Here is a 15,125-nt window from a genome sequence, read left to right on the forward strand (position 1 = left end):
AATCAGATTATCACGTTTCATTGTGTTGTGTTTCGCGATGTCTTTCCCGTGACGTAACTTCCGCTGCCGCGAACCCAAACAAAGCAGCAGACTTAGCTTAGCCTATCTTAGCTGCTGAAGCTCGCGCGTGTCTTTTTTATTCTTTATTCCTTTTTTCCTCGGTGACGTGTTTTGTTCTTTGTTTCTGTGAGCGGATTAACGTTCGTCACACGCGGAGACGAGAGAGGATGAAGGTAAAACTGTGTAAAACTCTGCAAGTCTACGTTGTTAGGAATAACGTTAGCCTAGCGTGTATTAGCTTAGCTGTGAAGCCTCTGACGTGAGTTTTACTGTTGTGATATCACAACATGTACATATACATGTGATATCACAACATGTACATATACATGTGATATCACAACATGTACATATACATGTGATATCACAACATGTACATATACATGTGATATCACAACAGTAAAACTGTGCACCATTTCCCTTACACGATAAAATATTATGTCAGGAAATTCACACATGATGTACACATAATACAGTGTTATTATACGATTATTTCGATGAATCGATGACTTGTTTGGTCCAAAAATCATTTATCAATCGGCAATTACTTTAAAAAAAAAAAAAACACTCATCGAGTTATCTCGATAGGTGGCAATTAAATATTATTAATAAATAATAATATTAATAAATAGTAATTGATTAACCGTGAAAGCGTCCACTGATCAGGAAATAATCAATAACATTGATTTTCTTTTAAGAAGCTAAAAATCACAGCACATTTTTTTTTTTAAATAATTCAAAACAAATGCTCAATTATCAAAACTAATTGGCAGTTAACTTTATAATTAAAGAATCAGTTCGTCACTCCTATATGAGTGGTAATATAATATTATTTATTATATCATGTTCCAGGTTTCATGGGCTGTAGCCCTGGTTCAGGGGCTATTGGGCTGTAGTTGCTGTAAGTGACCAGCAGATGGGGCCACTTAGATTTTGGAGTACAAGAAGCACGTAAAGGCATCATCATCATCACTGGGATCCAGTGAAGCACGTGGGTATTCATAGATTCAGGTCCTGCAGTGTCTTTGACTGACGAGGAGGAGTGTCTCCTCTCTCCTCTCCTCTGCTCTGCTCTCCTCTCCTCTCCTCTCGTCTACTCCCCTCGTATTTTCTCTTTGTAGCAGCAGGAGTTGCAGGTGAGATGATGCAGCAGCTGCAGGCAGACAGTGATGAGCGAGGATGGGATTAAACCGTCTTTGTTGGCAGGACCTCGCGGTTTGTGTGCCGCGCTCATCTCCTGCTGCTTTGTCTTGACTCCTGACACTGAGCGGTGGGTTCACACGCACGCACACACATGCACGCGCGCGCACACACACACACACACACGCACGCACACGCACTTTGTTTCAGCTCAGATGAAACTGACTCTGACTCTGATTTTGTCCTTCATGGTCTCGGCAGCTGAGGTCAGTGTAGTCTCAGGCTCTCAGGCTTCATCTGTGTCCTCTCTCTATCACCTGTCACATTTCTACTCTGCAGGGCCACTACTGCCTCGTGTAGTCACTTCTGGACTTTGGTGTGGGACAGTGAGTCTGTCCAACAGTGAGTCTTAGCTGAGTCTTTTTTTAGTTTTTCAGCACAGGGGGCGCTGTGACTGCGTGACAGAGACAAAACCTGAAGTGTGTGAGAGGAAATGTAATTTTTCTACTTTTTAAATCAGTTCTCATCATAGTCATCAAATATGTCAGTCAGTCATCATCTACCGCTTTATCCTCCGCCAGTGAATAGAATTATTTTCAATATATTTCATGCAAACTGGATTATTTTTGGTTTGATTAGCCTGGTATATGTGAAAGATTTAGACAGACAGACAGACAGACGACTTTATTAATCCCTTTGGGAGGTTCCCTCGGGGAAATTAACAGCTCCAGCATCCACACACAGCACTGTTAAAAATAGAGAGTAGAATAAAATAAGATAAGAATAAAAATAAAAATATAAAAATACAAATGAAAGTGACCCATGCTATATATATGTATGTAGGTATACATACATATATATAACCCTAACCTGTGTATATATATATATATATATATATACATACATACACATCTACATGTATACACATACATACATACATATACACATACACACATATATACATATATGTATATACATACATATACACACATAGGTACACACACACACACACACCTACAGTTTTATTGCACATGTCTATGGTTTTATTGCACATGTTATTATGTTATTGTTGTGGTTGTACTGTTTTTTTTGTTTGCCCTCCTCCCCCCCAGTGAGGAGTTGTACAGTTTGATGGCCCGGGGGACAAACGAGTCCCCCAGCCTGTTGGTCCTGTACTTGGGGAGGAGCAGCCTGTTGCTGAGGCTTCTGTGGCTCCTCTGGCTGCTGATGACAGTGTGCAGAGGGTGGCTGGCATTGTCCAGGATGCTCAGCAGTTTGTCCACAGTTTTTCTCTCTGCCACTGTCACCAGAGGGTCCAGCCTCGTGCTCCCGCCCCAGCACACCACGGCGTAGGAGAGAACACTGGCAACCACAGACTGGTAGAACATCCACAGGAGCTTTTTGCAGATGTTGAAAGATCGTAGCCTCCTCAGGAAGTACAACCTGCTCTGGGCCTTCTTGTACAGATGCCTTGAGTTGCTTGTCCAGTCCAGCTTGTTGTCCAGCCACAGCCCAAGATATTTGTAGGTCTGAACGACCTCCACCTCCTCTGCTCCTATTAGAACTGGTCTCGAACTGGGTCTGTCCCTCCTGAAGTCGATGACCAGTTCCTTGGTCTTTGAGGTGTTGAGCTGCAGGTTATTAATGTGGCACCAGACAACAAAGTTCCTCACCAGGCTCCTATATTCCTCTTCATTGTCTCTGATACACCCCATGATGGCCGTGTCGTCTGCAAACTTCTGGATGTGACACGTTTCAGAGTTGTAGCAGAAGTCTGCAGTGTACAGAGTGAAGAGGATGGGAGACAGCACAGTCCCCTGAGGAGCTCCGATGTTGCTGACCACCGTGTCAGACGTGATGTCCTTCAGCCTGACATACTGTGGTCTGTCTGTGAGGTAGCTGGAAATCCAAGCAACCAGGCAGGGGTCCACTCGCATTCTGGTGAGTTTTTCTTTTAGTACAAGGGGCTGGATGGTGTTGAAGGCACTCGAGAAGTCCAAAAAGAGGATCCTGACTGCCACTTCCCTTGTCCAGATGCGAGTGGGCTCGGTGTAGGAGGTAGAGAATGGCATCATCTACACTGACCTCTGCCCGATAGGCAAACTGTAGAGTGTCCTCAGCGTGCTGTACCTGAGGCCTGAGGAGGTTGAGGAAGAGCCGCTCCAGAGTCTTCATCAGATGTGAAGTGAGTGCCACCGGTCTGAAGTCATTCAGCTCGCTGGGCCGGTTCTTCTTTGGAACTGGAACGATGCATGATGTCTTCCAGAGGGTGGGCACTCTCCCAAGTTGTAGGCTCAGGTTGAAGACCCGTTGGAGTGGCTCCCCGAGTTCCGCAGCACAGGTTTTGAGGAGCCGTGGACACACCTGGTCTGGTCCTGCTGCTTTCCGGGGCCGGAGCTTCCTCAGTTCTCCCCTCACCTGATCAGCTGTGAAGCAGGGAGGTGACTGAGAGGAGGGAAGGGGGGGAGGATGGCTGGTGTCAGAGAGAGGTGGGAGTGGGGGGGCAGGTTGGGGGGTGGCGGCTGTGGTCGCAGGAGGGGGAGGGGAGCAGGCTTCATGTCATATATATGTGTCTGTGTGTGTGTGTGTGTGTGTGTGTGTAAATGGGTGTCAATAAGCACATGTTTGTGCGTAGGTGTGTTATTGTATGTGTGTTTTCAATAGACTGAAAATCAAAAAAATTAAGAACACTTAAAAAAGCTCAACCTGGCAGAAATGTTGAACAATGTTCACGAGAAAAGGGCAAAAAGTGCGTGTCAGTGTGGGGTTGAAGGGTTAATGATGAGCTGTGGTCTGTGTTGTGTTCAAGGACATGGACACTCGGGGGTTTTATCTTTCATCACAAATACATAATCTATGGCTCATTTTGTTGACTGTGATTTCAGCCATTCATCCTCAGCAGTTCACTGATTCATTTTCCTACGCTAGAGTCGAACAAACCTGAGTGGTATTTTTTTAATAGAAGACACAGACAAAGACACATGTTCAGTCTCACTGGAGCAAAAGTCCATCATCAGTCATGGGTTGGTTTTTGTTCTTCTGTCGTGGTGGAACGGTTCAGTTTGTTTGTGTTTCCATTAGGAATCGTACCAAACCAAAATAAGCAGCCTCATCCGTTCCTTTGGTTCCTTTGGTTCCTTTTTTTAAATGAATAAATGAAGGTAGATGTCGTCTCATTTTTTCTGTATACTTAAAAACTGCTTAGCTCGTTTCCACAAAGAATGCGTCTTCTCCTGCATGACCTGTACGTTGGCGTCTTTGGTCAGACACTTGTTCCTGTTTGTTACAAACCGAATTCTTTTGGTCAATGCCTCTTTCTGTCTCGTCAGAGACTTCATCTGTTTTGTCAGCAACTCATAGTCTTTGTTTCTGGATTGGTTTTCTTCTGTCAGAGATTCATTCTCTTTGGTCAAAGACTGATTTTCTTTGGTTAAAGATTCATTTTTTTTGGTTAAAGATTCATTTTCTTTGGTTAAAGAATCATTTTCTTTGGTTAAAGATTGGTTCCCTTGGGTCAAAGATTCATTTTCTTTGGTTAAAGATTCATTTTTTTTGGTTAAAGATTCATTTTCTTTGGTTAAAGATTCATTTTCTTTGGTTAAAAATTCATTCTCTTTGGTTAAAGATTCATTTTCTTTGGTTAGAGATTGGTTCCCTTGGGTCAAAGACTGATTTTCTTTGGTTAAAGATTCATTTTCTTTGGTTAAAGATTCATTTTCTTTGGTTAAGAATTCATTTTCTTTGGTTAAAAATTCATTTTCTTTGGTTAAAGATTCATTTTCTTTGGTTAAAAAATTGTTGGCTTTGGTTAAAGATTCATTTTCTGTCACCATAGATTTGCATTCTTTGGTCAAAGACTTGTACTCTTCAGTCAAAGACTGGTTCTTTTTGGTCAAAGACTGGTTCTTTTTGGTCAAAGACTCCTTTTCTGTCGTCAAGGATTTGTTCTCTTTGATCAGAGAATCGTCTTTTTTGTTCAGAGACTCGTTCTCTTTTGTCAGAGACTCGTTCTCTTTTGTCAGAGACTTGTTCTTGTTGGACAGAGACTCGTTCTCTTTTGTCAGAGACTTGTTCTTGTTGGACAGAGACTCGTTCTCTTTTGTCAGAGACTCGTTCTTGTTGGACAGAGACTCGTTCTTGTTGGACAGAGACTCGTTCTCTTTTGTCAGAGACTCGTTCTTGTTGGACAGAGACTCGTTCTCTTTTGTCAGAGACTCGTTCTTGTTGGACAGAGACTCGTTCCTTTTCATCAGAAACCCATTCTTTTTGGTCAGAGACTCATTTTCCTTTTCCAGAGACTTGTATCTTTTGGTCAGAAACTCGTTCCTTTTGGTCAGACACTCATTAGTTTTGTTGAGTGACTCCATCTCTCTTGTCAGAGATTCGTTCTTCTTGGTGAGAGACTCGTTGTTTTTGCTCTGAGGCTGGAACCTTCTGAACAAAAACTCGTTCCTTTTGGCTAGGGACTCGTTCTCTTTGCTTACAGACTCCATCTTTCTGGTCAAGGAGTCGTACATTTTGGTCACAGCCTCGTTCTTCTTGATTTCTGCCTGCAGCTGCAGTCTGTAAGTGGGCTCCTTCTCAAGCTTGTCAGTCAGACACTTGTTCTTCTTCTTCTCTTCCTCCAGTTCATCAGAGAGCCTCTTGGTGTGTGCCCTCAGGTTGTTGATCCGCTTCTCTGTGAGTTTGTCGGAGAGCTCGAGCTCCTCCCTCAGACTGATGAGCTGCAGCTGCGGGACGTCCTTCAGTTCCCACAGCTCTGTCTCTAAGTGGTCCACTCCACTGTCCACATTGTCCACCAGCTTGTACAGGTGCTTCAACAACAGCTTGATTTCACAGTCCCCCGTTGTCTCCATGGTTGTTCTTCTGTGGTGTTCTACAGTGACTGGGACTCGTCATGTTCTTCTCTTTGTTCCTTTGATGGCAGCGTGATGATGTCAAACATTTGATGTGTTGATGACACTGAAAATGTCATGACTTTAGTTCTGGTTCTTAGGAAGTTACGATGACAACCACTGGGGGTGGGTTGTATACCAGTGTGATAAACACATGGTGGTCTTCTGTGGCAAGCTTATTTCCACGATGTTGCATTACTTTTCCAAAACTGTCTTGTCTGTCTGTCCACATTTGCACTTGCCAAGATGGCCGACAGAGGCTTGTTGTGTGAATGAGGTGAAGTCTGCCGTCTCTGCAGATAACTGCCCACACAGCTTCACCACTGTCACGTTGATGAGTTGTGAATGTTGAATCAGGAGTTGTTGATCCACTGCTGCCTCCATCAGTAACTTCAAATGCCTTAATTTGTCACTTCAGTGTTTGAAATCTAAAGTTCAGATCGACCTCAGTGACACAAAGTGACCACACGAGGAAGCAGAGGAGCAGCAGCTCCTGTGACAGCCGTGCACCTTTTTTGAAGAAAAAGTCAAACCTTGCTGTCATTTCACACATGCATGTCAACATTAGAGCCAGCAGTGGCAGCATCATCTGCACGTGCTCTTCCTCCATGTTGCAGGTTCGTCTCCTCATGAAGACCAAGCCTCTCGTTCAGGGTTTGCACACTGGGCTCAGTTTATTCCGTTGTTCGGTCACTGATCTCACGCGTGGTCTGTGAAAGTGACATCTCCTCTTTCTCTGTATGTGGAAACATGCAACGGCTTCTCTGCAGCAGGCCTGTAACCAACCAAAGAAATCCTTGGTCAACTGAAGCCCTGACATTTCCACTAAAAATCGACTAATCGTGCATCTGCGCAATATCATAGCCCATGATTTCCCAAAATATACGATGTCCACTCTTGATATCAGCACAAGAAGTTTGAGGGATCATTTGGTGTGTGAGACTGAACATAGGAGCTCCCACACACACAGACTGCGCCTGCAGTTATAAAAGAAATCGACCATTATTAGACTAAAATTCTGATATATTCGTGTACTCAAAACGGGCGGAGCAACCTCACGCTAGTTAGGACAAGTTAGCTTACCGTTTTTATACGATATGCCGTGTTTGTGGTCGACTTTTTCCCGCCATCTATTTGTGAGAAATGCTGCCACACTGTGATGTCTCTGTATGAAACAGGTGCTCTGAAAACAGTTGACTTGCACTTTTGCAAAATCTGGAGCCATGGAGCTAAAGTCACTGATTTTCTCTGTGGACTTTACTGTGAGAGGGTGTGTGGTTTACAAACTTCTGTGTAACACTGATCAGTCATTCAGTTTTCATGATTCTTCTTCTCTTTAATACCAATATGTGTGTGTGACTGTGTGTGTCTGTGCGTGACTGTGTCTGGCTGTGTGCGTGACTGTGTGTGTGTCTGTGCATGACTGTGTGTGACTGTTCGTGTGTGTGTCTGTGTGTGACTGTGTCTGTGTGTGACTGTGTGTGCGTGACTGTGTGTGTGTGTGTGTCTGTGCGTGTGTGACTGTGTCTGTGTCTGTGTGTGACTAACCCTGACCCCATTAACACATCTCTATCATCTGTTGCTTTCCTGACTCTCGTAAAGAGGCCACAGTGACCCCCCCCCCCCCCCAAAAAAAAAAAAACATCCTCGACCCGTCTGAAGTAAATAACTACAGACCTGTATCTCTTCTTCCTTTTCTTTCCAAAACTCTGGAGCGTGCTATGTTTAACCAGACCTGACCATCACCCACCACAGACCTGACCATCACCCTCCACAGACCTGACCATCACCCACCACAGACCTGACCATCACCCTCCACAGACCTGACCATCACCCTCCACAGACCTGACCATCACCCACCACAGACAGACCTGACCATCACCCTTTCTTCTTGCCGCTCAGTGCAACATCTCTGTCCGCCCTTACAGTCTTAAAGCCCGGTACTGTGACGCTGTGCTCGGTGAAGTGTGAGTGCAGCCATGTCTCGGTGAAACATATGAGGCTGCTCTCCCTGAACACCCAGCTGGTCCTCACAAGTGTGCAGAGCTCGTCCATTTTGTTCACAGAGATCTCACATTCCCCGTGATTATTGCAGGTACAGCTGGTTTGTACCTCCTACACATCTGTTTCCACTCGACCTCGACGACAAAAAAGAAGCACTTACTTATACATCGCACTTATGACTAGCACTTTAGAGTTTGTCTTACTTGAAGCACTTACTTCTCACTCTTGTTTGAACTCAAATGTTGAAATGATTGTAAGAGGCTTTGGATAAAAGCGTCTGGTCAATGACATGTCTGTCTGTGTGTGTGTGTGTGTGTGTGTGTGTGTGTGTGTGTGTGTGTGTGTACTGACCACCAGCAGTGGTCAGTACTGTGGTTGGTCAGTGGTGGACTGCGACCACCAGCTGCAGCTCATGAGTCTCTCTGGATCCAGTGGCACGCGGGAGCGAGGCGGCGCAGTACATCACTGTGAACAGAGGCGGCGCTCCAGCGACCGCTCACGTGACTCCTCCCACGAGAGAGTAGAGAGTCAGCTGACGCCGTGTATCAGGAATGTCATGTCCCCCACTCAGCAGCATGGTGAGGATGAAAGACTTACCTCACTGTCGCCATGGTAACGCTCAAAGCTGTCTACATTCAGCCGTCACAGTCCTGACAGACGTCCTGTTTCCTCCACATGAGGGTTGTGGGCGGTGCTAACCTCATCTGACATGGCGAGGGGCGGAGTCACACCCTGACTGACATATCGCCAGTCCATAGTTAGACAGTCAAGAGTTACAGTAAAGAGACGACCACGTGACGACAGGACTCTCACAGAAGAGTTACAAACTAAAAGAAGGCTCCGCCTACTACATTTAAGAATAAAACATTTTTTTAAGTTAATGACAGAAGAATGTCATTGAGAATGATGGAAGCTTATATGAAAGTCTGACACCTGCTCTGCCTCCTCGTCCTCAGACCGTCAGCGTGGTGACGGAGGCTCCTCCTCTCCATCGTCCAGTCCACGCCCTCCCACAGTTGCTGTGGTCAGGGGACAAAGTCCTCGGATGCCGGGCGTCTCTGGAGTGGACGTGAGCTGCATGTCTGAGGCGAGCAGTAAAGACGGACATCGCGGCGCAGCGCGGAGCACAGACAGAGTCACTCTGGTTGTGGACAACACCAGATTTGTGGTGGATCCTTCCATTTTCACCGCTCAGCCCAACACCATGCTGGGCAGGTAAGCAGCGTTTCACACTCACTCTGGCTATGAGCGCCCCCTGCAGCTGCTGCTGAGGACCACACACACAGAGGCTCAGTCTCAGTGAAAACATTTAACTAAAGAATAAAGAAGAATACAATCTACGTCAGTTTAAATGTGATGTCTACGTCACATGATCACGTCTTTATCTCACTGTCACACAGAACTCACTCTCCCACACCAAAGTCCAGAGAGAAAACCACAGCAGCTGCTGGTCCTCTGCTGTGACAGACAATGTTGTGTTTGTGTTTTCATGTCAGGATGTTTGGTTCTGGGCGAGACAACAACTTTACTCGCTCTAATGAGAAAGGAGAGTTTGATGTGGCGGACGGCATCAGCTCCACCGTCTTCAGAGCTGTGCTGGTGAGGAAACGTCTGTCTGTCTGTCTGTCTGTCTGTGTGTGTCTGTCTGTGTGAAACAGTGCTTCTAAAGTCTCAGTCATTTATCCTCCTCATGAGGGTCATTAAAAACATGAGCAGCAGAGGGCGCTGAATGTTTCCTCCATCACACACTCAGAGACGCTGACAGTGAGTCATGTGACGCTGCAGAGAGTGAGCGTCACATGACTCTCTCTGTCATCAGCATCAATAATGGCGTCTTGTTTTTCTCTCTTGTGCATGTGTTTGCATGTAAACACATTCAGCTGCTGATTTATGACTGCTCTGTGTGTCTGCGTGGGTGTGTCTGCGTGTGTTTGTGTGTGTGTGTGTGTGTGTGTGTGTGTGTGAGAGAGTTAAAATGACAGGATTACTACAAGTCGGGGATAATCCGTTGTCCTGATGGTTTTTCCATTCCTGAACTGCGGGAGGCGTGTGACTACTTCTGCATCACCTTCAACTCCAGCACCATCAAGTGCAGAGACCTCAGTGAGTTCACCACACGCTCTGCTATATACTATACACGCTCTACTATATACTATACACGCTCTGCTATATACTATACATGCTCTACTATATACTATACATGCTCTACTATATACTATACACGCTCGCTATATACTATACATGCTCTACTATATACTATACATGCTCTATTATATACTATACATGCTCTACTATATACTATACACGCTCTGCTATATACTATACACGCTCTGCTATATACTATACATGCTCTACTATATACTATACATGCTCTATTATATACTATACATGCTCTACTATATACTATACACGCTCGCTATATACTATACATGCTCTACTATATACTATACACGCTCTGCTATATACTATACACGCTCTACTATATACTATACATGCTCTATTATATACTATACATGCTCTACTATATACTATACACGCTCGCTATATACTATACACGCTCTACTATATACTATACACGCTCTGCTATATACTATACACACTCTACTATATACTATACACGCTCTACTATATACTATACACACTCTGCTATATACTATATACGCTCTGCTATATACTATACATGCTCTATTATATACACCACACGCTCTGCTATATACTATACACCCTCTGCTATATACTATACACGCTCTACTATATACTATACACGCTCTACTAAATACTATACACACTCTGCTATATACTATACACCACACGCTTGTAAAATCATCAGATCTCTGTGGTTAGTCACATTTTTTTGGAAAATCGTACTTTCCACACCCAGGCCTGATTACTGCCAGACCTATTGAATCAAGAGACCACTTAAATAGAACCTGTCAGACAAAGTGAAGTCGGCCAAAAGATCCCAAAAAAGGAAGACGACACGATCTAAAGTCAAATTCAGGAACAAATGAGAAACAAAGTAATTGACATTTATCGGACCATGGTGAGGGCCATTATTTACAAATGGAGAAAACATGGAACAGTGGGCAACCTTCCCATGAGTGGCCAGCCAACAAGAATTATCCCAATAGCGCAGCGACGACTCATCTAAGAGGTCACAAAAGAACCCAGAACAACATCTAAAGAACTGCAGGCCTCACTCAGTGTTCATGACTCCACCATAAGAAAGAGAGTTCCAAGACCAAAACCACTGTTGGGCAAAAAGAACATTAAGGCTTGTCTCAATTTTGCCAAAAAACATCTTGATGATCCCGTAGACTTTTGGGAAAATCCTCTGTGGACTGAGGTGTGTGTCCAATTACATCTGGTGTAAAAGTAACACCACATTTCAGAAAAAGAACATCATACCAACAGTCAAATATGGTGGTGGTAGTGTGATGGTGTGGGGCTGTTTTGCTGCTTCAGGCTGTGATAAATGAAACCATGAATACTGCTGTCTACCAAATAATCCTGAAGGAGAATGTGCGGCCACCTGTTCGTGACCTCATGCTGAAGTGAACTTGGGTTCTGCAGCAGGACAATGATCCGAAACACACCAGCAAGTTCACTTCTGAATGGCTAAAGAAAAACAAAATGAAGACTTTGGAGTGGTCTATTCAAAGTCCTGACCTGAATCCTATTGAGATGCTGTGGCATGACCTTAAAAAGGCGCTTTATCCCCAAAAACCCTCTAATGTGGCTGAATGACAACAATTCTGCAAAGATGAGTGGGCCAAAATTCCTCCACAGCGTTTGTAAAAGACTCATTGCAAGTTATCACAAACGCTTGATTACAGTTGTTGCTGCAAACGGCGGCCCAACCAGTTATTAGGTTTAGGGGGCAAACACTTTTTCACACCACTGTATATATTATCATACATACGTGTATGTATGTATGTATATGTATTCCTCGTCTTCCTCATCTTCCTTGTCAGGTGCTCTGATGCACGAGCTGTCCAATGACGGTGCTCGGCGTCAGTTTGAGTGTTACCTGGAGGAGATGGTGCTGCCTCTGATGGTGTCCAGCGCTCACAGTGGAGAGAGGGAGTGTCACGTGGTGGTGCTGACTGACGACGACGTGGTGGACTGGGACCAAGAGTATCCTCCACAGATGGGAGAAGAATACTCGCAGAGTAAGACTGCTAGATATAGTCAGAGCTGACTGTGCTGTGATCGCCCCCTGCTGCTGAGAAGCAGCCTGAGACACAGAGGCTCACTCTCAGTGAAAACACAGAACAGGAAACTTCACAAAAGACTTGTGTTACATAAAATCTACATCACATGATCACGTCTTTATCTCAATGTGAGACAGACTCACACACCAAAGTCCACAGAAAAGCAGTGACTTTAACATGAGTGTGTGTGTGTGTCAGAGGGCTGAATCATTCATTCATAACTCCTTTTTCAGAATGAACTTTAACTTGACCTCAGCATTTATCTCACACATGAAATAAATCACAAAAATCATGTTTATCCAAATAATACGTAGGCTAACGTATCTCTGTGAAGTCGTCTGTCAGAGGGCCGGCGTGCATAGTAATGCTGCGTTCAAGACAGTTGGAAATTGCAGACCTCCTACTAGGAAAAAGTACTGCAACTCTCAAATTCCCCCCGACTTCACAGAGAATCAGTTTCTGACGCAGCAACAATGGGAATGACATGCATCTTTTCAACCTCTGATTTTGTCTTTGAACGCAGCATAAAATAAACAAATGGTGCATGTGGAATACCTACAATCTTTGTATGAAGATGGATCTTCTTTCTACATTTTTATCTGTCCAATATCCGATACAGTGATTTTGACCAGTATCGGACCGATACCGATTTCCATCCCTGATAAAATGACTTCAAACAGGTGTGTGATTGACCTGGATGTGAAGCGTCCACAGTGCTGAATAACGTTAGTTTGTAACAAGACTGAGCATCACACACACACACATCCCTGAGTTCAAATGTCTGATTTTATCACTTCAGTGTCACTTCAAATCCAACGTTCAGATTGACCTCAGTGACACAGAGTGACCACACGAGGCAGCAGAGGAGCAGCAGCTGCTGGACTTTGGTGTGGGAGAGTGAGTGGTTTCACAGTGAGATGAAGATGTGATCATGTGACATAGAGATGTAGAAACTTGTTTCCTGTTTTTCAGTCATCTACAGCACCAAACTCTATCGTTTCTTCAAGTACATTGAGAACAGAGATGTGGCAAAGTCAGTGCTTAAGGATCGAGGACTGAAGAAGATTCGTCTGGGGATCGAAGGTCAACCGTTTTCTCCTTTCATCCATTTTTCCGTCACACACCTTTTTTTCAGTCTATTACGAATCACATGACCTCGGTCACTGGATTATTTCTGTCTCATCTGGATGGAACTAAAGTTACAGTATCAATGTTTATTATTTGAGCTTGTGATGATGATGATGATGTTTCCACTCCAGTCATCAAATCACTTCTTCTTTCCCTCCTGCAGGTTATCCAACCTACAAAGAGAAGGTGAAGCGCCGTCCTGGAGGTCGTCCAGAGGTCATTTACAACTACGTGCAGCGTCCCTTCATCCGAATGTCCTGGGAGAAGGAGGAAGGAAAAAGCCGCCACGTGGACTTTCAGTGCGTCAAGTCCAAGTCTAGCAGCAACCTGGCGGCCGCTGCCGCCGACTTTCCCCAGGACCAGCTGGTGGAGCTGCCGGTGGAAGAGCTGGACACTGTGTCGCTCCTGCCCACCGCCACCACCACCGACGGCCACCAGGTGGTGCTCGGACCTTGGCAGGAGAGCAACATGGCTCCTCAGCTAGCACAGGCCCCTGAGGGCCCCAACCAGCAGGTTCATGACAGTTTGGGTCCTGTGGTGTTTAGCCCCGCCCACCACAACCAGCAGCATGGCAACAGCCACACTCAGGCCACATACCGCTATGAGCCGGACCCTGACACACCGTCGCCCACTGCGTGAGAATCACTGCCCCCTGCTGTTCACACAGCCCTCAACGAGAGTCGAAACACTGCTGCTACCGCCATAAGCTAACATGCTAATGCAAGTTAGCTGATCAGTGAGCGTTGGCATTGAAACAAGCACAGAAACGCTACCATGTGAGCTAATATGCTAACACAAGTTAGCTAATCAGTGAGCCTTGGCACTGAAACAAGCACAAAAATGCTACCACGTGAGCTTACATGCTAACGCAAGTTAGCTGATCAGTGTGCATCAGCACTGAAACTAGCTCAGAAACGCTACCGCCATGAGCTAACATGCTAACCCAAGTCAGGTGATCTGTGAGCATCGGCACTGAAACGCTACCATCGTGAGCTAACATGCTAAAATGTCTCAGCTGCTCTCGTTGAGTTCAGTGTGAACACAAAGGTCAAGGCTTCCCATCCAGACTAAGCCCCTCCCCCTTCTGTGTCAGAACACCAGTTTGCCTTGTGTAGCAGCTCCGCCCCCTTTTTCATCATGTGTGTCTCATGTTTTATTATTTGCTTGACTTGTGTACTTGTGATTGAGCCGTTAAACTCTGTACAGGTTAGTCTCCACACACGCACTCTCTCACACACGGCTGTGATATGGAACAATAAAAGTATTTTGATGAAGAGGAAATGTTTGACAGATGAATCATATATTTATGAGAGAATTGTGATAATACAATAACACATTAACATGATGTTTTTCTTAGTGAATACAAAAGCAGAGCACATTAGAGTCGTTCCACAAGAACCTTCGTTAATCGTTGCTTAGATTAATAAAAAGGCAGAAATAACATTTTAATTAAGGACTCATTTCACTTCAGTCTCAATGACAAGAAATTTTTTTTTCAAAAATACAAAAAAATAAATTAAGAACCAAATTCATTTTCAGGTTTAATGTCAATATTTTTCTCACGCACATCATCCATTCAACATTTAAATGGAGAATAAATGAGATAATATTACATCTTCATCTATATTTATTTCTTCTATGTCATTATTTCTTTTTATTTATGTTCATATATTAGATGTCAAAAGAT

At 44.5% G+C, this 15,125-nt stretch overlaps 2 protein-coding genes across 8 annotated transcripts; one reads left to right on the forward strand and one right to left on the reverse strand.

Moving 5' to 3' along the window:
* Positions 1 to 48: 48 nt before the first annotated feature.
* LOC131469582 (BTB/POZ domain-containing protein 10-like) lies at positions 49 to 14,719 on the forward strand. 7 transcript variants are annotated; one of them, XM_058644703.1, is made up of 10 exons: positions 51 to 233; positions 910 to 1,048; positions 1,179 to 1,327; positions 8,454 to 8,674; positions 9,053 to 9,311; positions 9,593 to 9,695; positions 10,079 to 10,199; positions 12,071 to 12,268; positions 13,283 to 13,393; positions 13,602 to 14,719. In XM_058644703.1, the coding sequence occupies exons 3-10, from the start codon at positions 1,227 to 1,229 to the stop codon at positions 14,075 to 14,077; spliced, it is 1,590 nt and encodes a 529-aa protein (XP_058500686.1). In that variant the 5' UTR covers positions 51 to 233; positions 910 to 1,048; positions 1,179 to 1,226; the 3' UTR covers positions 14,078 to 14,719. The 7 variants fall into 7 exon arrangements, with proteins under 7 accessions (XP_058500692.1, XP_058500686.1, XP_058500688.1 ...); XM_058644706.1 differs by adding an exon at positions 8,021 to 8,187 and having other exon boundaries at positions 52 to 233; positions 910 to 1,327; XM_058644707.1 differs by adding an exon at positions 8,021 to 8,187 and having other exon boundaries at positions 52 to 233; positions 910 to 1,327; positions 8,457 to 8,674.
* On the reverse strand, positions 4,328 to 6,372 carry LOC131469581 (girdin-like). The gene has a single exon (XM_058644702.1). It carries the CDS (start codon positions 6,051 to 6,053, stop codon positions 4,371 to 4,373), a length of 1,683 nt encoding a protein of 560 aa, XP_058500685.1. The 5' UTR covers positions 6,054 to 6,372; the 3' UTR covers positions 4,328 to 4,370.
* Positions 14,720 to 15,125: the final 406 nt, after the last annotated feature.

The sequence above is a fragment of the Solea solea genome, chromosome 12 (genome assembly GCF_958295425.1).
Source record: "Solea solea chromosome 12, fSolSol10.1, whole genome shotgun sequence".
Lineage (NCBI taxonomy): Eukaryota > Metazoa > Chordata > Actinopteri > Pleuronectiformes > Soleidae > Solea > Solea solea.

Excerpts from the sequence above, each read along its gene's own strand:
- LOC131469582 (XM_058644703.1), top strand. The coding sequence starts at position 1,227 with ATGAGCGAGGATGGGATTAAACCGTCTTTGTTGGCAGGACCTCGCGGT. Across the intron at positions 1,328-8,453 it reads TTGACTCCTGACACTGAGCG|CAGTGGTCAGTACTGTGGTT; the intron begins GTGGGTTCACAC and ends ACTGACCACCAG. Across the intron at positions 12,269-13,282 it reads GGGAGAAGAATACTCGCAGA|TCATCTACAGCACCAAACTC; the intron begins GTAAGACTGCTA and ends CCTGTTTTTCAG.
- LOC131469581 (XM_058644702.1), bottom strand. The coding sequence starts at position 6,053 with ATGGAGACAACGGGGGACTGTGAAATCAAGCTGTTGTTGAAGCACCTG.